General features: G+C 42.1%; 1 protein-coding gene across 1 annotated transcript in view; it reads left to right on the top strand.

The window, feature by feature from the left end:
* vps50 (VPS50 EARP/GARPII complex subunit) overlaps positions 1–23,832 on the top strand; it is a 222,461-nt gene that overhangs the window by 100,352 nt on the left and 98,277 nt on the right. The window contains exons 14-18 of the mRNA XM_036971386.2: positions 15,347–15,438; positions 16,082–16,176; positions 16,712–16,810; positions 19,647–19,737; positions 21,402–21,602. Coding sequence (XP_036827281.1) covers positions 15,347–15,438; positions 16,082–16,176; positions 16,712–16,810; positions 19,647–19,737; positions 21,402–21,602 — 578 coding nt within the window. The remainder of the gene's footprint in view (positions 1–15,346; positions 15,439–16,081; positions 16,177–16,711; positions 16,811–19,646; positions 19,738–21,401; positions 21,603–23,832) is intronic.

The raw sequence follows: 23,832 nt of genomic DNA, 5'->3' as shown, positions 1-23,832 counted from the left end.
GTGCACTATGTGGTCAAAAGTAGTGCAATATATTGGGAATATGGTACCATTAGAGACGTACCCTTCCAGCTTCCAAACCGAAGATTAGCATATCCCGCTGTTCTGTGAGGTGAAAGGACATATTCCATTTAGTTGTAAGGAGGGCAGGGCCATCACATCGAGAGTGGGTGTGATTGGCTTTCATCTACTGTACTGCCCTCTAAGTGAAGGTGACCTCACTCTGCACCAGCTTTACCTTTTTATATGATGTAAAGGGTGTGTGTGTTTAGTGTGCATGTTTAGTCTGTGTGCTTGGTGAGTGTGAGCGAGAGAGAGCGTGTGTGTGTGTGTTCTGCTTATAGGTGGGTGTGCATCTCTGTTTGTGTGTGCGTATACCAAAGCCTTAAAAGGAGAGATTTACATGCTGATCTTCACTTGTCAGACTGGCGTTGTGTCCTGGGACCCCACACGTTCTACACGGTGCCCCGCATGACCGCCAGACGACTTCTGTCGTTGGAAAAATAACGAAACGGTCCATGGCTGGCTGCTGCAACACTGCAGATGCATCCCAAATGGCACCCTATCCCCTATATAGTGTGCACTACCAGGACCCTGGTCAAAGCAAAGTACTGCACTATATAGGGAATAGGGTGCTATTTGGGATGCAGAGTGAAACACCTACTGAGGGCCACCACAGCTGACGTAGTGAACCTGTCACCATGATGTATCAGTAATTAATGTCACCTCTCAATAAAGGGAAGTTGTTTCTGGAATGAATACGGGCGAAGGGTTCCCTCCCACCTTTCCAAATTGAATTATCAGCCATACATGTAGCTCACCCACTGTGATGTTCAATCAGCTGGGACAGGTCCTCGGTGGTGAGAGGATAAATGGCCGTGGTCGGTGGATCGGTTACAAGCTCACAGCATGGACTGGAGCCCCTCGTATTGACTGTTAGCTTTGGAACTGCCACATTAAACATACAACCAATCCAGGACGGAGGGGGGAAGATGTTGGCCTTGATATTTGCTTTCCCACGTGTACAGCTTCGCCTCAAGATGAATGAAGTAGTAACGTTCGTTTGATGTTTGTGAACAAGTTGAATTTTTTTCACAATCGTTTTTATTGACTTATGATCTCATAGGAGCATGGCATTTCTCTTAACATCTCCTGTTATTCAGTGTAATGTCTTGGGTGTGCTAAATTGATATACTACAGTCTAACTTGGACTACTGTCTTTCTTGATTCAGTCCAAGAGAAATGGACACTCCATAGTTAGCTTAACATGACATCATTCATATGTAGCCACACCAGTTCCTTCTGATCATTTAGGCATTTTCATCTACAGTTGAAGTCGGAAGTTTACATACACCTTAGCCAAATACAGTTTTTCACAATTCCCGACATTTAATCCTAGTAAAAATTCCCTGTCTTAGGTCAGTTAGGATCACCACTTTATTTTAAGAATGTGAAATGTCAGAATAATAGTAGAGAGAATGATTTATTTCAGCATTTTTTTTCTTTCATCACATTCCCAGAGGACTTTGTTGTCCTTAAGCCATTTTGCCACAACTTTGGAAGTTTGCTTGGGGTTATTGTCCATTTGGAAGACCCATTTGCGACCAAGCTTTAACTTCCTGACTGATGTCTTGAGATGTTGCTTCAATATATCCACATCATTTTCCTGCCTCATGATGCCATCTATTTTGTGAAGTGCACCAGTCCCTCCTGCTGCAAAGCACCCCCACAACATGATGCTGCCACCCCCGTGCTTCACGGTTGGGATGGTGTTCTTCAGCATGCAAGCCTCCCCCTTTTTCCTCCAAACGTAACGATTGTAATTATGGCCAAACAGTTCTATTTTTGTTTCATCAGACATTTCTCCAAAAAGTACAATCGTTGTCCCCATTTGCAGTTGCAAAACGTAGTCTGGCTTTTTTATGGCGGCTTCCGTGCTGAGAGGCCTTTCAGGTCATGTCAATATAGGACTCGTTTTACTGTGGATATAGATACTTTTGTACCTGTTTCCTCCAGCATCTTCACAAGGTCCTTTGTTGTTCTGGGATTGATTTGCACTTTCCGCAAAGAATGCGTCTCCTTCCTGAGCGGTATGACGGCTGCGTGGTCCCATGGTGTTTAGACTTGCATACTATTGTTTGTACAGATGAACGTGGTACCTTCAGGCGTTTTGAAATTGCTCCCAAGGATGAACCAGACTTGTGGAGGTCTACAATTTTTTTTCTAAGATCTTGGTTGAGTTCTTTTGATTTTCACATGATGTCAAGCATAGAGGCACTGAGTTTGAAGATAGGCCTTGAAATACATCCACATGTACACCTCCAATTGACTCAAAAGATGTCAATTAGCCCATCAGAAGTTTCTAAAGCCAGTAGTGGTTGAAAAACAAGTTTTAATGACTCCAACCTAAGTGTATGTAAACTTCCGACTTCAACTGTACATTGTTGCTTGGCTAATTATGTGTGTCTGGGACATTGAATAACGCTGCAATCCCCATGTGGAAATTGACAATTACTCCTCCCATTGCCTTCCATTGCCTCTGCTACTTACCTCCATCTTTGTTAAGGCAGCTTCTCTCTCCTTCATTTGCTAGGCCTGTCAGCAGGTAAATTGCTTTCCCTGGCCTGTGACCAGCTTGGATTTGTGTTTTCACACTCCAACATCATCTTCACTCGCAAAGATGGTGCAGAAATGCGATTGCCAGGTCAAAAGAGGAAATTACGGAAATTCATTACTTTCACATTGGTGTTTAGATAACTGTTTGGCCGGCTAGGATTTGAATGGAGACCGTCCGAGTTTCTCAAGGCTCCTTGTCAAAATCTCGTCTCTTTCTATTGCTTTGAGAAACTTTGTCTTGGAGCTATGTGATGTAGTTTTTGAGGCGTTGGCCGGCTGTTTTCTGGCATCCTTCCTTTTCGTCGTCAGAGGAAGGATATCTGTTAACACAATGAAAGCCCTCTGGGTGCTGTTTCATCACACCTCACTCCGCAGATTATTTCCTGTCTGTGGCTTGCCTTGTTCAAGCTAAACTGCTTTCTGGTATTTTCGGAAGAACATTAGAATGAGTTCAATTACTAGTTCAATTCACATTTTGCTGGTGTCAAACTCAGACCCAGTCTTGATACAAAGTAACCTAGAAATACTCTATTGCACCATTTAAGTCTTTGTCCTTTTATATCATCCTCCTCCTCGGGCTCCTCTTTCCTCCCTCCCTTGTTCCCATTAGTAGCATTAACAGTCCGTGTTCAGCTCCCTCTTTCTTTAGCAGACTGACATCTCCTCCCCTCCCCTCTAATCTCTTCTCCAAACCAGTCAGATTAGCTAATCTCCCTTCTCACTCCTTTGTTAAAGAACACTTTCCTCCTCTATTTCCTCTGTGATGTCACAGTGGGCCTGGGCTTTCCTATTCTTTCTTTCCTTCCATTTTCCCCCTCTTAAATATAATGTAAATTGGGGACCCAATTTTTTATTTTATTCAATTCAGTCTGGTATAAGAGCGGTAGCCCTTATCTGCAAAAGCAGGGTGTCTGCGGAAAGCTTACTATCTTGGCTGTTGATTGGTGCCTTAAAATCTTTGGTGTAATTTACTACCATATGGGTATACGAACCTATAAGGGCAGGCCAGATGACCTCATTTCAAGATGGATGCTTCCTACATTCCGGTTAGCGTTGTGAAGCATAAACAAAATAAACATGGACTACATTGATAGACACTGAAAGCCGGAACTCCACAGATCATAAGGATGTCTTATTTGTCTGCATGTGACCTACCGTTATTGATCACAAGCCCCGAGAGTCAAAATGTTTATTTTACACAACGTTTTCACCAAACAGCAAACATCTTACGAGGTAAGGTTTGATTTGGTCTGTTTGAGCTATAGCAACATGAGGGGTGTCAACTTAACACTTAGGTTGGATGGAACATAACACTGGCAAAAGGCTAGATATCTGATGATGTATGACCTAATGGCAACATTGAATGTCTATCTTTGCGCATCAAAAATATGACGTTGCCGGGTTATGCGCTCTAGGCATCCATTACAGATGGGATTGGCTACTATGGCACCTTGATAGTCTTGTAACCAATGAGATAAGCTTTCCAGGGATATTCAGTTGACCTGGGTGGTACATAGCAAGGCCTAGAACCTTTTATGCGTAATGTGCACTATTTCTGCCTGGTGAGAGAGGAGATGCACCGAGCACACTACATTACATCGCTTTAATTGAATCTCTTTTAATAAATGGATTGCTGGTCACTTTAATAATGTTTCCATATCTTGCATAACTTATCTCATATGTATATACTGTATTTTATACCATATATTGCATCTTGCCTATGCTGCGCTGTCATTGCTCGTCCATCTATTTATATGTATATATTCTTATTCCTTTACTTAGATTTGTGTGTATTAGGTAGTTGTTGTGGAATTGTTAGATTACATGTTAGATATTGCTGCACTGTCGGAACTAGAAGCACAAGCATTTCGCCACACTTAGCAATAACATCTGCTAACCCATGTGTATGTGACCAATACAATTTGATTTGATAAAAGATGGCTTCTCATGGTGGGGGGGCATGGTCCCATTAAGAGGCTAATCTCCCTTCTCACTCCTTTGTTAAATAACACTTTCCTCTATTTCCTCTGTGATGTCAGAGTGGGCCTGGGATTTCCTATTCTTTCTTTTCTTCCATTCTTTCTCTCAGGCAGTGACTCATGCAGTCGTTCTTGGCCCAGTCAGGAGAAATGACATGGTTAGGATGCACCGACAGGTCATTCTTAGCCTGCCAGGTGTTTTACATCACAGGAACTTGTAAAACCATGACTAGAGGGACTCAATGAATACAACAAAGAGCTGCTGTTTTTATGTGTAAGTTCATGTTCAAGTTGTTATTCAGCACTGTCAACACTTCGGTAAACACTTTTATAAGCCATGAAATGCACTGGAGCTGCAATGAATGACTATAGCAAAGTCTTCCGATAAGCCGCTCATAATAACAACTCAAGCTTATCTTTTTTTTTAATATTGAGGAATATTAACTTAACTTTATCTGGTCGTTGGATTAACAACATGAATTGTTGCATGAGGGAGAAATAATGCAGTGTGACTTGAGTTAGTGGTGCCTCTAACACTGCGATGCAGTGCCTTAGACTGCCGCGCCACTCAGGAGGCCCCATATTGTATATCCCTAGCAGCTAACATGCAGTTGTCGGGGAGGGGTGGGGGGTGTAATGGATTTAGAACACTGTCGGGCCATTCAATGTGACAATTCCAATCAGGCAAACCAAGATGTGACAAATTATGAGATTCACCTTACAAATCAGGAAATGCATTATTTAAAATGAGTAGCAATGATGAGCTGTCATATGTCTGACATCACATGCTCTTTACACTGATTGTGTCTATCTGTATTCATGATCAGTTAGAGAATTGCCTACTTTCATCACCCAGTGCTGGAAATGCATTATGATAATAACAATAGCAAAATACACTCTAAGCAGAGCTGTGACAAATCACACCCTCCAAGTGTGTCTCGGGGAGTTGGGATATGCCGAAACACGTTTCTAATTCACACATGCGTATCAATACACACTTGTACATGTCTGAATTAGGACAAACATAAGTACCCCCCAAATGTTAGTATTCTAATTGAGAGGGCTCTCTAGGGATGGTGCGGTCTGCCCAACGCATCACCTGGGGCAAACTACCTGCCCTCCAGGACAACAACCACCAGAGCCACTGCCTGTTCACCCCGCTATCATCCAGAAGGCGAGGTCAGCACAGGTGCGTCTAAGCTGGGACCAAGAGACTGAAAAACAGCTTCTAACTCAAGGCCATCAGACTGTTAAACAGCCATCACTAGCTCATGAGGCTGCTGCCCTGTATACATAGACTTTAATGTTTACATATTTTGCACTACTCATCTCATATGTATATACTGTATTCTATTTTACTGTATCTTAGTCTCTGCCGCTCTGACATTGCTCGTCCAAATATTTATATATTCTTAATTCCATTCCTTTACTTAGATTTGTGTGTATTGTTGTGAAATTAATAACATCTGCTAAACACTCGTATGTGACCAATACATTTTGATTTGAGATAAATATGGTCATTAGTATATCTGTAAAATCTAAAGAACAGCTCGAACATCTCATCTGAATTATGAACACTGTCCAAAGAAACTTTCCTGTGTCTGTCTGGCTCTGTTCTGCTCTGTTCTCTTTTCTGCTTAGCTCTGCTTCTGTTATTTTCTGCTCTGTTCTCTTTTCTGCTTAGCTCTGCTTCTGTTATTTTCTGCTCTGTTCTCTTTTCTGCTTAGCTCTGCTTCTGTTATTTTCTGTTCTGCTCTGTTCTCTTTTCTGCTTAGCTCTGCTTCTGTTATTTTCTGCTCTGTTCTGCTCTGTTCTCTTTTCTGCTTAGCTCTGCTTCTGTTGTTTTCTGTTCTGCTCTGTTCTCTTTTCTGCTTAGCTCTGCTTCTGTTATTTTCTGCTCTGTTCTAATTACTTTCTCCATGCTTCTCTAATTTTGTCAGAGCTTTGGACACCATTATGGTTGACCTGAACGGGTGGGTGGGTGGAATGTGGGTGGGTGTAAAATGTTAACTACATCTTGGGAGATAGTATCTGTATAGTCTTTTGTGTCATTTGGCTGTCTGACTCACTGTCACCTCTGAGTTTGACACTTCCAGAACTTCTGTCAGTATGCCTGCAGTGTTGATGCTGCACAGTTTTCCATTAACAATCAGTCAATAGGATATGTGGAGAGTAGGTTTGATATAAACATCCAGTTCACCTAGAAAATTGGAGGCCTCTCACTCTTCAGTGTTGTGACTGCAAAATATTAGTTAAATGTATATCGTATTAAACAGGTCTACAAGTTAATAGTTAGTATTGTGTATTTTATTGAAATAATTAAAGTATTACTATTGATATAATATATATCAGGGGGATTAAAAGGAGAGTTTCAAATGAATTATTTTCAAATGAAGTCTCCCTTTTTTAAACTTCCCAGTTGGAATGGGTCAGTGCAGGTGTCATCTTCTGTCCACACTCTGACAGCAGTTCATGTCAAAAGACTAGTAGTCCAAGTCCTCTGGATGAAGCTCCAGTCTGCACAAAGATGGATAAAAATAGCAATCTTTTGTGGGAAAATGTCAAGTGGAGCCAAAAGCCCTCACAAGGTGAAACTAGCCACGAATGGGCACCCGTTTATAGTACTTGAGTTCTCCAGTAGCTTGTTTATTTTTCTGTGATGTCATATATTGTTCTCTATCATAATCCCTGGATTATATTCCGTAACTGTAACATCCCTGAATATTTACCACTTTTTATAACTAGAGGTTTCAATAGGTAGGGATGTCACTCCAAAAGACCGAGCCTATATGTTTAGTATAGTTTCAACTGCTGTCTTCATCAGTGGAGGCTCCACAGAGGAGGAAGGGGAGGACCGCCCTCCTCAGTAAATTTCATGTAAAAAAAATAAAATAAATGTAACATTAATAAAGGTACAATTTTTAGATGAAACTATACTAAACATATTCGTCACCAAATAATTTATTTAAACACACTGTTTTGCAATGGTCTACAGTAGCCTCAACAGCCGTCTCAGTTAGTTTCTGTCCTCCTCTGGGTACATTGACTTCAATACAAAACCTAGGAGGCTCATGGTTGTTACCTGCTTCCATAGATGTACACAGTAATTAGGACAACTTCCGGAGGACGTCCTCCAACCTGTCAGAGCTCTTGCAGCATGAACTGACATGTTGTCCACCCAATCAAAAGATCAGAGAATGAATATCATACCGAAAGCTACAGCTAGCTAGCACAACAAATTAAATTCTTCCAAAACTAAGGAGAAGGAAGAGTGAGAGCTATATTCGGTGAGAGCTATATATATATATATATATATATATATATATATATATATATATATATATATATATATTTTATTTTTTATTTTTTTACTTTCACTTAGATAGAAAATGCAGCCAGACAGTTTTGCCTACTCAACACCCAGCTCAAACAGAGAGGGATGCTATGTTATGTTAAAAAAAAAAACTTCATTTTCATGAAATCACAAGTGCAAAATAGCAAAACACAGCTTAGCTTGTTGTTAATCCACTTGGCGTGTCAGATGTCAATAAAGCTTTTCGGCGAAAGCATACCAAGCGTTTATGTAAGGACATCTCTCTCAGTAGACAAAATATTACAAACAGCTAGCAGCCAAGTAGATTGGTCACAAGTCAGAAAAGCAATTCAATCGCTTACCTTTGAGGATCTTCGGATGTTTGCACTCACAAGACTCCCAGTTACACAATAAATGTTCCTTTTGTTCCATAAAGATAATTTTTATATCCAAAATACCTCCATTTGGTTGACGTGTTATGTTCAGAAATCCACAGGCTCGAGGGGTCACGACATCGCAGACAAATTCCAAATAGAATCCGTAAAGTTCGTAGAAACATGTCACATGTTTTTTATAATCAATCCTCAGGTTGTTTTTACAATATATAATCGATAATATTTCAACCGGGACTGTAGCTTCTTCAATAGGAGAGAGCGAGAAATGTCTGCGCCAAGCTGTTGCGCATGCAAAACTCTGCTGGCACCCAGCCATCCACTGACGCGATGTGATCGATCTTGCTCATTTTTCAAAATAAAAGCCTGAAACTATGTCTAAAGACTGTTCACACCATGGGGAAGCCATAGGAAAAGGAATCTGGTTGATATCCCTTGAATTGGAGTGAAGGCAGGCAATGGAACAGAGAGCTTTCAGGAAAAACAGCACTTCCGGGTTGGATTTTCCTCATGTTTTCGCCTGCAATGTCAGTTCTGTTATACTCGCAGACAATATTTTGACAGTTTTGGATACTTTAGAGTGTTTTCTATCCTAATCTGACAATTATATGCATATTCTAGCTTCTGGGCCTGAGAAATAGGCAGCAACCTCATGAACCTCATGATTTGTACAGGGAAAATTCAAGTTTCATGCAGTAGCCTAAGCCTATTGATGTTACATTGAGCTGGGTGAATGGAATATTAATGACAGTCATCAAATATGCTGTCATAGAAATATAAAGCCACGCTGAATCAAAATAATCATCCTCCCTCATCTTAAATGGCACAAACCACCACTGGTCATCATCTAGGTCTTTTCTTCTCTTTTTGATTGAGGTTAATGCAAGTGCTCTCAGAGGTTGGTAGTGGTTGAGCGTTCACATCTTATGTGGCTGGCACAAAGAAAGACAAGTGTAGTTTAGCCACTTCAGAGTTACCTAGGCTCAGGTTGATATTAACTTCATGCCGGCAAGGTCTTTTTCTCCTTCGTTTGTCCCGGCTTGCTGTGTCTGATTTGATGTCTGTGTCTGATATGGTGTGTATTGATGTCTGTCTGTTATGGTGTGTGTGTGTGTCTGGGTGCGCTTTTCCACTGCGGCGGTTCTGTGACGAAATTGCCCTCCAGAGCTGTAGGGTTTAGGAATGACCTCTCTCAGGCCCCTCCAACGAAGTTTGAAGGTCACCTCAATCTCAGCCGCTTTCTTTCAGTGGAATTCAATGTTTATTCTCCAAATCCCCCATGTTTTATGGCTCCTCTTGAGATGTACTGTAGCCAGCCAGTGATTTCTACAACCGGTTACCTTCATCCTTCACTGCTTAATGTGCACTCACATCAATACACACCATATTAAACATACAGACGTCAATACACACCATATTACACGCATACATCAATACACACCATATTAAACATACAGACATCAATACACACCATATTAAACATACAGACATCAATACACACCATATTACACACATACATCAATACACACCATATTAAACATACAGACATCAATACACACCATATTAAACATACAGACATCAATACACACCATATTACACACATACATCAATACACACCATATTAAACATACAGACATCAATACACACCATATTAAACATACAGACATCAATACACACCATATTAAACATACAGACGTCAATACACACCATATTAAACATACAGACGTCAATACACGCCATATTACACACATACATCAATACACACCATATTAAACATACAGACATCAATACACACCATATTAAACATACAGACATCAATACACACCATATTAAACATACAGACATCAATACACACCATATTAAACATACAGACATCAATACACACCATATTAAACAAACAGACATCAATACATACCATATTAAACATACAGACATCAATACACACCATATTACACACATACATCAATACACACCATATTAAACATACAGACATCAATACACACCATATTACACACATACATCAATACACACCATATTAAACATACAGACATCAATACACACCATATTAAACATACAGACATCAATACACACCATATTAGACACAGACATCAATACACACCATATTAGACACATACATCAATACACACCATATTAAACATACAGACATCAATACACACCATATTAAACATACAGACATCAATACACACCATATTAAACATACAGACATCAATACACACCATATTAAACATACAGACATCAATACACATCATATTAGACACGCAGACATCAATACACACCATATTAGACACGCAGACATCAATACACACCATGTTAGACACGCAGACATCAATACACACCATATTAAACATGCAGACATCAATACACACCATATTAAACATACAGACATCAATACACACCATATTAAACATACAGACATCAATACACACCATATTAAACATACAGACATCAATACACACCATATTAAACATGCAGACATCAATACACACCATATTAAACATGCAGACATCAATACACACCATGTTAGACACGCAGACATCAATACACACCATGTTAGACACGCAGACATCAATACACACCATGTTAGACACGCAGACATCAATACACACCATGTTAGACACGCAGACATCAATACACACCATATTAAACATGCAGACATCAATACACACCATATTAAACATACAGACATCAATACACACCATATTAAACATACAGACATCAATTTCACACCATATTAAACATACAGACATCAATACACACCATATTAAACATGCAGACATCAATACACATCATATTAGACACGCAGACATCAAGACACACCATATTAAACATACAGACATCAATACACACCATGTTAGACACGCAGACATCAATACACACCATGTTAGACACGCAGACATCTGTAGAGGTTGAATAGGCTAGTAATAGGGGTTGCAACAATTTCGGAGGATCATTTTGGAGAGGGTCCAGATTTTCTAGCCCAGCTGATTTGTAGGGATCCAGATTTAGCAGTTCTTTCAGAACATCAGCTCTCTGGATTTGGGTTAAGGAGAAGCGGGGGTGGGGCAAGTTGCTACAGAGGGTGCGGAGATGTTGGCATGGCAGGGATTGGGTTAGCCAGGTGGAAAGCATGGCCAGCCGTAGAAAAGGCTTATTGAAATGATCGATTTTTGTAGATTTATCCGTGGTGACAGTGTTTCCTATCCTCAGTGCAGTGGGCAGCTGGGAGGAGGTGCATTTTGGAATTAGTTCCCACAGGAAGAAAATGTCTGTTTGAAAAAGCCTTAGCTTTCCTAACTGAGTATATTGGTTCCTGACTTCCCTGAAAAGTTGCATATTGCGTGTGCTATTCGATGCTAATGCAGAACGCCACAGGATGTTTTTGTGCTGGTCAAGGGCAGTCAAGTCTTGGGTGAACCAAGGGCTATATCTGTTCTTAGTTCTACATTTTTTTTAATGTGGCATGCTTATTTAAGATTGAAAGGAAAGTACTTTTGAAGAGCAACCAGGCATCCTCTACTGACGGGATGAGGTCAATATCCTTCCAGGATACCCGGTCGATTAGAAAGGCCTGCTCACTGAAGTGTTTTAGGGAGCGTTTGACAGTGATGAAGGGTGGTCGTTTGACCGCGGACCCATTACGCACGCAGGCAATGAGGCAGTTATCGCTGAGATCCTGGTTGAAGACAGCAGAGGTGTATTTAGAGGGCAAGTTGGTCAGGATGATATCGAAGAGGGTGCCCATGATTACAGATTTAGGGTTATACCTGGTAGGTTCCTTGATAATTGTTGGTTAAGGGCTTGGTTAAAGGCTTGTAAGTAAGCAATTCACTGTAAGGATGTATTCACTGTACCTGTTGTATTCGGCGTATGTGTCAAATCAAATTTGATTTGATACAGGGTTGACTGACGACAGCCTGGGACTGTTTGGATGCAAACAGGGGGTCGCCATCAACACGTTGTGTAAAATAGAGTAATGTGTTGCTTTTCCGTCTGTGTGAGGGATAGTCCTGAGACTGATCTTTGCTCTCTCATCCAGAGTTTCCTCAATGTGTTGCTTCTTGTCTCAGAACTGTTGGGCTCTGTCATTTCATATGGAGGGAATGATGAAATGGAGAGAATTTTGCCCGGGTGTCACTGAGAAGAATTGTATTACTTCAATGGAATCTTCTCAATCGTATAAATTACAGCTATTTTTTATTGACTGCAGAGGGTAGGCAACATTCCCCTAAGCTCATATACAGGAAGTCTTCAGGTCTAAGCCAGTATTCCTCCTCTCTCCTGCTCTTCTTCTCTCTCTGATGTGATGCCTGGCGAGGCTGGCTGGCTGGCAGAGAAGGTGCTGTGACCTCTTTAGTGTCTGAATTACATGACAATGGCTGTAACGTATGTCTCTTTCCTGCTGTTCTGTTCCTGTCATCACATCATCTACAGAGGAAACACTGAGCCAAATGAGGAGGGTATGGAAATGGGGCTCATCAGTAGCATGATGGCTAATGTGGACGGCTGCCAACATTACTATTGGCGTTGTAAATTACGGTTAGTATAATGGGGTGGAGAAGGAAAGATGACACTGTTACTGCTACGAGGATGGGGTGGGAGATGTTATTCAGTAACCCCAGGTGTAAAATAGTAAATAATGTCTACTTCTCAAAGTATTATACTGTTGAGGAGTAAAACAAGGTTTTCCACTATCGGCATATCTATTTATTGTGACCATTGAAATGTTAGCTATTAAAATCAGATCCAATACTCCTCAGTTTCATCTGATGTCCAGGTGGCTGGTCTCAGACCATCCCATAGGTGAAGCAGCTGGATGTGGAGTTCCTGGGCTGGCGTGGTTACATGTGGTCTGCGGTTTTGAAGCTGGTTGGATGTACTGACAAATTCTATAGAACGACGTTGGAGGCAGTTTATGGTAGAGAAATTAACATTCAGTTCTCTGGTAACACCTCAGTTGGACATTCCTGCAGTCTGTATGCCAATTGCATGCTCTCTCCACTTGAGACATTTGTGGAACTGAGTTGTGTGACACAACTGCACATTTTAGAGTGGCCTTTAATTTCCCCAGCACAAGGTGCACCTGTGTGTAAGAAGAAGGGCGGGGGGGGGGTATGTTATGCCTTATGATTAACGAGAGGTGGAGGAATACATACAGGAACTCAAATCCTTCTGTTCACCTGACTTGGAATTCCTCACAATCAAATGTCGGCCGCATTATCTACCAAGAGAATTTTCTTCCATTATAATCACAGCCGTATGCTGTTCATCAACTACAGCTCTGCATTTAACACCATAGTACCCTCCAAACTCGTCATTAAGCTCGAGACCCTGGGTTTTGACACCGCCCCGCTGATTCTAAACACTGGGGCCCCACAAGGGTACGTTCTCAGCCCTCTCCTGTACTCCCTGTTCACCCATGACTGTGTGGCCATGCACGCCTCCAACTCAATCATCAAGTTTGCAGACGCAACTACAGTGGTGGGCTTGATTACCAACAACGACGAGATGGTCTACAGGGAGGAGGTGAGGGCCCTCGGAGTATGGTGTCAGGAAAATAACCTCACACTCAACGTCAACAAAACAAAGGAGATGATCATGGACTTCAGGAAACAGCAGAGGGAGCAGCCCCCTATCCACATCGATGGGACAGTAATGGAGAAGGTGGGAAGTTTTAAGTTCCTCGGCGTACACATCACAGACAAACTGAAATGGTCCACCCACACAGACAGCGTGGTGAAGAAGGCCCAACAGCGCCTCCTCAACCTCAGGAGGCTGAAGAAATTTGGTTTGTCACCAAAATCACACAAACCTTTACAGATGCACAATCGAGAGCATGTATCACCGCCTGGTACGGCAACTGCTCCGCCCACAACCGTAAGGCTCTCCAGAGGGTAGTGAGGTCTGCACAACGCATCACCGGGGGTAAATTACCTGCTCTCCAGGACACCGACACCACCCGATGTCACAGGGAGGCCAAAAATATCATAAAGGACAACAACCACCCGAGCCACTGCCTGTTCACCCCGCTATCATCCAGAAGGCGAGGTCAGTACAGGTGCATCAAAGCTGGGATCGAGAGACTGAAAAACAGCTTCCATCTCAAGGCCATCAGACTGTTAATCGGCCATCACTAACATTGAGTGGCTGCTGCCAACATACTGACTCAATCTCTAGCCACTTTAGTAATTAAAAATTGGATGTAATAAATATATCACTAGTCACTAAACTATGCCACTTTAAACAATGCCACTTGATATAATGTTTACATACCCTACACTACTCTTCTCATATGTCTATACTGTACTCTATACCATCTACTGCATCTTGCCTATGCCGTTTGGCCAACGCTCATATACTTATTCATTCCTTTACACTTGTATGTGTAAGGTAGTTGTGAAATTGTTTGATTACTTGTTAGATATTACTTCATGGTCGGAACTAGAAGCACAAGCATTTCGATACACTCGCAATCTGCTAACTGCTAACCATGTGTGTGTGACCAATACATTGTGACCAATACATTTTATTTTATTTGGTGCACTATTTTGAAAAGTCATAGTCAATTGATCAATATTATAATAAGACTCTTCAAAGTAAAAATGTTTAATTTACAATCTGTAGAAGCTATGAGAATAGAAATGTTCAGAACTTTTGTGAAACATTACATTGCAGTTGAAAAATATATGGCAATTTGAATAAATAATATTTGTTTAAATATATGGAGGATTGGTAATTATTCAGACAATTATATTGATAGGACCCACAATCTATTTGCAATAATAATGCTACTCTAACAAAACGTTGAAAAGCAAAGGTATTGCTTGTACTATTAAGATGGGGGTGAAACAGTAAACATTTGCCCCAATCTGTTAATTCAGTCCAATCTGTTCCAAAGTCAGTTCTAGATACATCTGAATGAGCAACTGACATCATGAGCACCTACTAACAAAACAACAGCAGATGATAGAATAAGGCCTGGTACTTCAGTGTGATGTAATTATGAATCAATGTGTGATTTGTGTCCCCAGATGAAGCGGGTGCTGCAGACACCGAGGAGGCGGTTGTTGACCACAGCTATGTAAAGAAGAAACTGGAGCATGGACTCACTCGAATCTGGCAGGTCAGAACACAAGCTTTCTTCTCTCTGGCTCTCGCTCTCGCTCTCTCTCTCCCTCTCTCCTCTCTCTCTCTCTCTCTATCCCCCTCTCTCTCTCTCTCTCTCTCTCTCTCTCTCTCTCTCTCTCTCTCCTCTCTCCTCTCTCCTCTCTCTCTCCCACTCTCTCTCCTGCTCTCCTCTTGCTCCCTCTCTCCTCTCTCGCCCCACATCTCGCTCCCTCTCGCCCCACATCTCGCTCCCTCTCGCCCCACATCTCGCTCCCTCTCGCCCCACATCTCGCTCCCTCTCGCCCCACATCTCGCTCCCTCTCGCCCCACATCTCGCTCTCTCTCGCCCCCCCCCCCCCCACATCTCGCTCTCTCTCGCCCCTCCACATCTCGCTCGCTCTCGCCCCTCCACATCTCGCTCGCTCTCGCCCCTCCACATCTCGCTCTCTTTCGCCCCCCCACATCTCGCTCTCTCTCGCCCCCCCACATCTCGCTCTCTCTCGCCCCCCACATCTCGCTCGCTCTCGTCCCTCCACATCTCGCTCTCTCTCGCCCCTCCACATCTCTCTAACAAGTATTCTCTTCACCCACAATAAAGTCTCTGGAGATGAGTTTAATCTTTAATATTGTCAAATCTTCCTCCCCTTCTCTTCCTACAGGAAGTCCAGCTAAAAGTGAAAGCCTATCTGCTTGGTACAGACATGTCTAACTTCAAATATGACGACTTCATCGTGGTCTTGGATGTTATCAGCAGGTAATGACGCCTACATATAAATATAATTAATAGAATTGAATGGGGATACCCGTTCTAGTAATTATATTTCTACGACCACATCCTCATTAGTAGTAATTGGTTTGAACGACAGGGGACCGAAACCTCAAGCTCTCCCTCTGTCCCCCAGTCCATGTGAAACCCCTTGTTTTAAATGAACAACCACCAAAGTGAAGAGGGAGTTATGTGGGCATCAATGAATCTGCTTGTTCTGCCAACAGAACAGGGTCGTAATCAGGCTCTTTACAAGCTTGTCAATTAAGGAATCGGGTTTCTGGGTCAGCTATGTCCTTACAGGTCAGTGGGGAGAGAGAATAGGGGTTCCTCAGGGATCAGTCTCAGGGCCACATGGCTGTGAAGTAACTCTATGGGGTTAATTAGGGAACTTGAACTACTGGCGAATAAATAAAAAAATCCCTCGCATTTGTGTTCTTTCGATCTCATTTGGCATTGTTCCTCCTTTCTCTCCCCATCCTTTCTGTTTCTGTGTCTCTGTAAATCATACACACACACACAGGCTGATGCAAGTGGGGGAGGAGTTCTGTGGCAGTAAGTCAGAGTTGCTGCAGGAATCCATCAAACGTCAGAGCGTAAACTACTTCAAGAACTACCACAGGTGAGGTCCCTGCCTAGCCCTAGCTAGCGAATATTTACCCAAGTTATACGATTTTTTTCCTGGTTGGATACATGTGTTTGCACCATCTGCACAGGAAAACAATGGTCTGTTTACTTCATTATTGTTCTTCCCAACCTGAATATAAGTGGATATAATTATAAATGAATGCATTATATCAGAAGATGTCTGCACTGATCAGTTGTGTGTTTACCTGTCAGGTGTTATAGATGATAAGTAGCAGTATACTGACAGAAATAGTGATCAGAGAGAAAAAGAACATGTAAGTAGGGGGTAGGTGGAGAGAGAATATGAGTGTGAGACAGAGATTGAGAGACTGACAAGAGACAAAGAGAGACAGGGGCAGCAGGGTAGCCTAGTGGTTAGAGTGTTGGACTAGTAACCGGAAGGTTGTGAGTTCAAACCCCTGAGCTGACAAGGTACAAATCTGTCGTTCTGCCCCTGAACAGGCAGTTAACCCACTGTTCCCAGGCCGTCATTGAAAATAAGAATTTGTTCTTAACTGACTTGCCTGGTTAAATAAAGGTAAAATAAATAAAAACAGAGACAGAGGAATGAGGGAGAAGGAGAAGGGCAACATTGGCAGAGACAGTGGCCAACTCTGCTTTGATCCCATTTTCCCTTTTAGCAACACTAAGACACTCTACCACCAAGGCCCTGCTCGCCCTCCGCTCCCTAAACACCATTTTCACATTCTGTCTGAATACTCAACAACTTAGGATGCAGCCACGAAGCCATTACTCGTCAGCAAACTGTGTGGGCCTTCATTATGTCGCACTGGCTGCATTAACACATTTTGACATTAACATTTATATTGTGCCCCCTGGGCTTAGAGGTGCAACTTACATTGTAGCTAGTTTTTATCTCCCCTGAATTGACCACAGAACTGTTATAATGATTCAACTGAAACTATGTCCAGATATCTGCTCTGTCACATGCACCAACTGCACTCCTCCTCCTCTGTGTGTGCTTGAATACCAAATCACTTATTCCGCTCGTTGGATGTGGCATGGCTTGCAAACCATTATAGAAGCATAGCCAAGAGCTGCCCAGTGACGCGAGCCTACCAGACAAGCTAAACTACAGGCAAATAACACTGAAACATGCATGAGAGCACCAGCTGTTCAGGGCGATTGTGTGATCATGCTCTCCACAGCATGACGCCAAGTCTAGGTCCAAGAGGCTTCTAAACAGCTTGTACCCCCAAGCCATAAGACTCCTGAACGTCTAATCAAACTAATCAGACTATTTGCATTGACCTCCTCTTTTACGCCACTCCTACTTTCTGTTATTATCTATTTATAGTCACTTTAACTCTACCTACATGTACATATTACCTCGACTAACCTGTGCCCCTGCACATTGACTCTGTACCGGTACCCCCTGTATATGGTTTCCACATTGACTCTGTACCGGTACCCCCTGTATATAGCCTCCACATTGACTCTGTACCGGTACCCCCTCTATATAGCCTCCACATTGACTCTGTACCGGTACCCCCTGTATATAGCCTCCACATTGACTCTGTACCAGTACCCCCTGTATATAGCCTCCACATTGACTCTGTACCGGTACCCCCTGTATATAGCCTCCACATTGACTCTGTACCGGTACCCCCTGTATATAGCCTCCACATTGACTCTGTACCGGTACCCCCTGTATATGGTCTCCACATTGACTCTGTACCAGTACCCCCTGTATATAGCCTCCACATTGACTCTGTACCGGTACCCCCTGTATATAGCCTCCACATTGACTCTGTACCGGTACCCCCTGTATATAGCCTCCACATTGACTCTGTACCGGTACCCCCTGTATATAGCCTCCACATTGACTCTGTACCGGTACCCCCTGTATATAGCCTCCACATTGACTCTGTACCGGTACCCCCTGTATATAGCCTCCACATTGACTCTGTACCGGTACCCCCTGAATATAGCCTCCACTTTGACTCTGTACCGGTACCCCGTGTATATAGTCTCCACATTGACTCTGTACCGGTACCCCGTGTATATAGCCTCCACATTGACTCTGTACCGGTACCCCGTGTATATAGCCTCCACATTGACTCTGTACCAGTACCCCCTGTATATAGCCTCCACATTGACTCTGTACCGGTACCCCCTGTATATAGCCTCCACATTGACTCTGTACCGGTACCCCCTGTATATAGCCTCCACATTGATTCTGTACCGGTACCCCGTGTATATAGTCTCGCTATTGTTATTTTACTGCTGCTCCTTAACTACTTCTTATTGGTATTTTTTAAACTGCTGTGTTGGTTAAGGGCTTGTAAGTAAGCATTTCACTTTAATACCTGTTGTATTCAGCAGATGTGACTACGAAGATTTGATTTGATTTGAAAGGTGTCACATATTATGACTATCTCTCGTTCATCACCTTCTTATAACAGCGATATGACTGACCATTGTTGGGACATACTGTCTGTTGTGACATTTATTCAAACACCTGTAAGCTGAGGGACCGGGACTCTGTAATGTTTGATGTTTATACTGACATTTCCTGTGGATGAATTGATATTGACCCCCAAAAGAGAGGCGGCGAGTGTGGTGGTTCGCAAGCGGGGGGTGATGATCATAGCAGTGTATGGACGGTCCTTTCTCCCTCAACAAACAGCCCTCCATACCTACCGTGACACATCTCTGTTTGTATCCACACATTTCATCTGGGACTCTGGGAGAACAAGAGCTCTTGTGCTTGAAAGTAAATGGCAACGGTCGTTATTCGGCAAACGCTGACTTCTCTTCGTCTTGTTTCTTTTCTTTTCCTCCATCCCTTTCTTTCTCTATGCCCCCAGGACACGCCTGGAGGAGTTGCGGATGTTTCTGGAAAATGAGACGTGGGAACTGTGTCCTGTCAAGTCCAACTTCAACATCGCTCAGCTCCATGTGAGTAAGACAGTTAGGAGCCAGGGAACCTCAGAGAAGTGATGTGCTGTAGACTCATCGTAGGCATGGCATTTACATATGGATATAAATCATAGTGGTCCTAGCTGTCAGCAGGGGGGGGGGGGACAGAGGTGTAACAAAAAGTTAAAGCTGTACGTACAATGTCCCTGGACATGTCAAACATGACATCAATATGAAAACCTTGAATAAAGAATTGCAAAACGGGAATGTCTATTAAATAGAGTGGAGAGATGACGTGAAACTCTTACATTTCTTGATTGCCAGCAGACATCAAGGAAACTTTAAGAAACAACCTCTGATGTTGTGATATCGCCATCTCTCCCGGGCTAGCACCCTGTGGTGGAAGCAGATTCCCTCACAACCATCCTCCCAATGTACCCTCCAGCATTAGCATATTTGACTTCCCTCTCCCATTATCGTATGAAGAATAGGCATCTTAATGGCCTTCCCATGCTAAACTGTCATTTGAGAGTAATTGAGGCTAAGCCTTTGTTTCACTGTTGAAAAGGAGAGGAGAGATTTGTTAAAGGAACTCCAGCCAGAGGGAATGGTATTGTGACAGGATCCTCTAAACCATGGCTGAGACCCAAATGGCATCCTATTCCCTATGTAGTGCACTACATTTGACCAGAGCATTAAGTGCCCTGCTTAAAAGTAGTCCACTATATAGAGATGAGTGTGCCATTTGGGATGCAAGCCAATGTGATTGTGCTGTCTTGTGGGATATGAATCCAAGAAGTGGTATTAGCTCACGTATAGCCTAACCACCTTTCCCTAGAGATGTTATTACCAAGTGTTTTCAACTGGAGAGGTTGAACTTATAAATGGGGAACTTCTGTCAAGCCTGTATCTAAATCTCAGGTTAGGTGAATGTTTGAATATGTAGCCTAACCAATGCTTGTCTACTATATTCATGATTCTTTCAATCCTTGATACGGGAGTTTATTAATGTTGTAATCAATGCAGTTTAGGGTTTTTATGTACAGAGGAAAGTTGTACAGAAAACGTGTTCTATAATGTAATCTACATGTTTAAACATGCAGCGTCAGCAGGCGTATGGGATTGTTTCTTTGTCTATGCCGCTCCTATTCGCTCACAAGCAGTTTAGGATGTAATCCTTCTGTCAGCAACATCACAGGACTACCATGGAATGAATAATCTAGCCAGCCTCCTACCAGGTTCCCCTCACGGCAGCCAGGGTCCCGCTAGCATCTCATGAAAGATTCATGGCTTGGGTATCTAACAAACACAATACGGAAGTGGTAGGTATAATTCTGGCTGGGGAGTCTCTGTTGTGTGACTTATGTAGAGGCAGGCAGTAAACTGGTTCAAGCTTCTGTTCTGCCGCTGGCAAAGATGATGCTCGGGTTTCCGTCTTTTCCTATATCCCAGTCTTTTATTTGTTCTCTTCGACAGTATCCAAGATCTTTTGTTATAGCAACACGAGCAGTAACTCCATTATACCTGTACAATATAAAAAATATGCTCGATAGTCATTTCCTGGTGTTTATTTTTTTCTCCATTGACTCCTTCTTTGTGATCAATGGTAACTCATTGTAGCTAAGCCTCACCCTGTATTCACTCTTTGCATGTCTCTCTATTCACTGTAAGCGTATCTCTCCCTCTGCTCTCTCTCTCTGCAGGAGTTTAAGTTCATGGGTCAGAGCCGGTCCCCTTCAGTGTCTCCCAGTAGACAGGTGTTGTCCAGTCAGGACCAGGTGTTGTCCAGCAAGGACCAGGAAGTCCTGTCTCTGTTTCAGCACTTCAGTCAGGAGGGGAACCCCTTTGAGAGGCACATCGACAACAAAGATGAGGAGACTGAGGACGTACTGGCTTCCAATGGGGTAGGCAGTGCCTTGCGTTATATTACATGATCGTTACAGATGTATTACAGGTTTATTGATACCAGTCCTGTAGTCTGTATTCAGATCATGAGATGCACGTGATCGGCCTCCAACGGGGTATGGAGTGCCTTTGGATTACACACTTACCCACGTGCACTTTTTACATGCTTATAACAGAGGTGTTATATTGTACATATGTTATATTATAAGTAGTGCTGAGCAATTTACCAAAGTAGTGCTGAGCAATTTTCCGTTATTTTTAGTTTTTTAAACAACTAATTGACCTATATCAGTTCAATAATGTTTTCTTTCTGTGCGCAGTTTCTCAAGAGATAAATTAGATCAAGCCCGAACTGTGCGATCTAGTAGGGAGTTGTAGTTTCCAACAGGCCAATATTCTACGTAGTTTATCGTAGAAAATGTGGTAATTAACTACAATGACCTTAATCCACTGCGCGCCTACCTTGTCTGGTCTGTTTCTCTTACGCCTGCTATGTAAAAGAGACTGAATAATGTGCTATTGAGGGATAGAACGCATAGAGCATTTAATGTTTTTTTTAATTATGAAAATTTAAACCCCTTTTTTAAATAATCAAACCGGACCAACCTCAAAATGCATGAATACGAGACTTATATAGTTATAAGTCTCGTGGTTGTTACCTATTACAAAATACAGGAGAATCACTGGACCTATATTCTGTATACTTTTTGCACACATTGTATATAGACTCCCCCTTTTTTTTCTACTGTGTTATTGACTTGTTAATTGTTTACTCCATGTGTAACTCTGTTGTCTGTTCACACTGCTATGCTTTATCTTGGCCAGGTCGCAGTTGCAAATGAGAACTTGTTCTCAACTAGCCTACCTGGTTAAATAAAGGTGAAATAAATAAAAAATAAAATGTGGAATATAATAGTATGCGAGCACCAGCTGTTGTGTTGATAGGGGTAAGTTAAGGCTATTTCTATCAAAGGTGTCATACTCCATAACTCTCTCTCTCTGCCACAATCATTTGTTAGTGTCCGTTGTCCATTATACTCAGTATGGCTAGTCCAGTATGTACTTTAGAGTTCTGCTGCGTCTCTCCAGTTCTATCACCATCCACTGATCCTTATCCATAACGCCTGCTGTCGTTCCATCAGATCTCACCAGGCATTATAGCAGTGATTTAAGTCGCACGTAATCATTTGGGGACGTTAAGTGGTTTATAGTCACCTTAACTGTCACGCCTGAATTAACACCCGCCGCAGTGGTGCTTAATGCTTTTGTGCGTCTGACATTTAATGATATTTAATATGAGCTGAGGATGTAATGAAAAATAAAGGGTATATTTATATGGGTGTTGGGTGTTTGGAGAACTCTGTTATCTTGAGTGGTAGCACACTGATATTAATGAACTAATAGGCTAGCTTTCATGAAGAGAAGCTTTTATGGTAATGTTCTTGTGTACAAGTGGACTGGAGTTGTTCCATTTCAACGCCTCTGTATAAAGGTATTATCTGTTGGGTTTCCGTTACCAGTTAGTTTTGTTCTGCCATTACAATCAAGCCTTTGTTTGTTTTTGTCTTAATTCTAATACCAATGTACCTTGAGGAGAAAAAACATCTTATCAAAAGGGATTAGTCAAATCCAAAATGGTTATTTTCTTGTTAATACGTTTTCATAGCCTGAAACTTGTTTTCAATATGAACTGATAGAGCTCAATCGGAAGCATTATTTCCCGCTAGATTGGGATCAAATTGAGAAAGTGAGTTTACACAAGCTGCTATCTGCCTCACCACCTATTCTACTTGTTCTCTTTCTACTTCAGGAGAACAGCAATATTGTGCCAACATGTAATTCCCACCATATAGAGAGAGAGCTGTATACCTTATAGGATTCACTCTCAGCTTTATATTTTCACAATGGCATTTCGATTACCTGACATTATTCAAGCTCAGGTAAAGTGTGTTACTGTTACTATCACTTTGGATAAAAGCATCTAAACTGATAAACTTTTCATCATTTATACCTCTTTTCTGAATGACCATATTGTTACTGTTATTTCCCCTCTACGTTGTGAGTCTGAGTTGGAGAAGTATACCAGGACTACCACAGTGATAAAAGCATCTGAATGATCATATTGTTACTGTTATTTCCCCTCTACGTTGTGAGTCTGATGAGTTGGAGAAGTATACCAGGACTACCACAGTGATAAAAGCATCTAAATGATCATATTTTTATTATATA

This window comes from Oncorhynchus mykiss, chromosome 30 (genome assembly GCF_057628025.1).
Source record: "Oncorhynchus mykiss isolate SJ-2025 chromosome 30, ASM5762802v1, whole genome shotgun sequence".
In the NCBI taxonomy this organism is placed as follows: Eukaryota; Metazoa; Chordata; class Actinopteri; order Salmoniformes; family Salmonidae; genus Oncorhynchus; species Oncorhynchus mykiss.
This window is presented reverse-complemented; position numbering and strand designations above follow the sequence as displayed.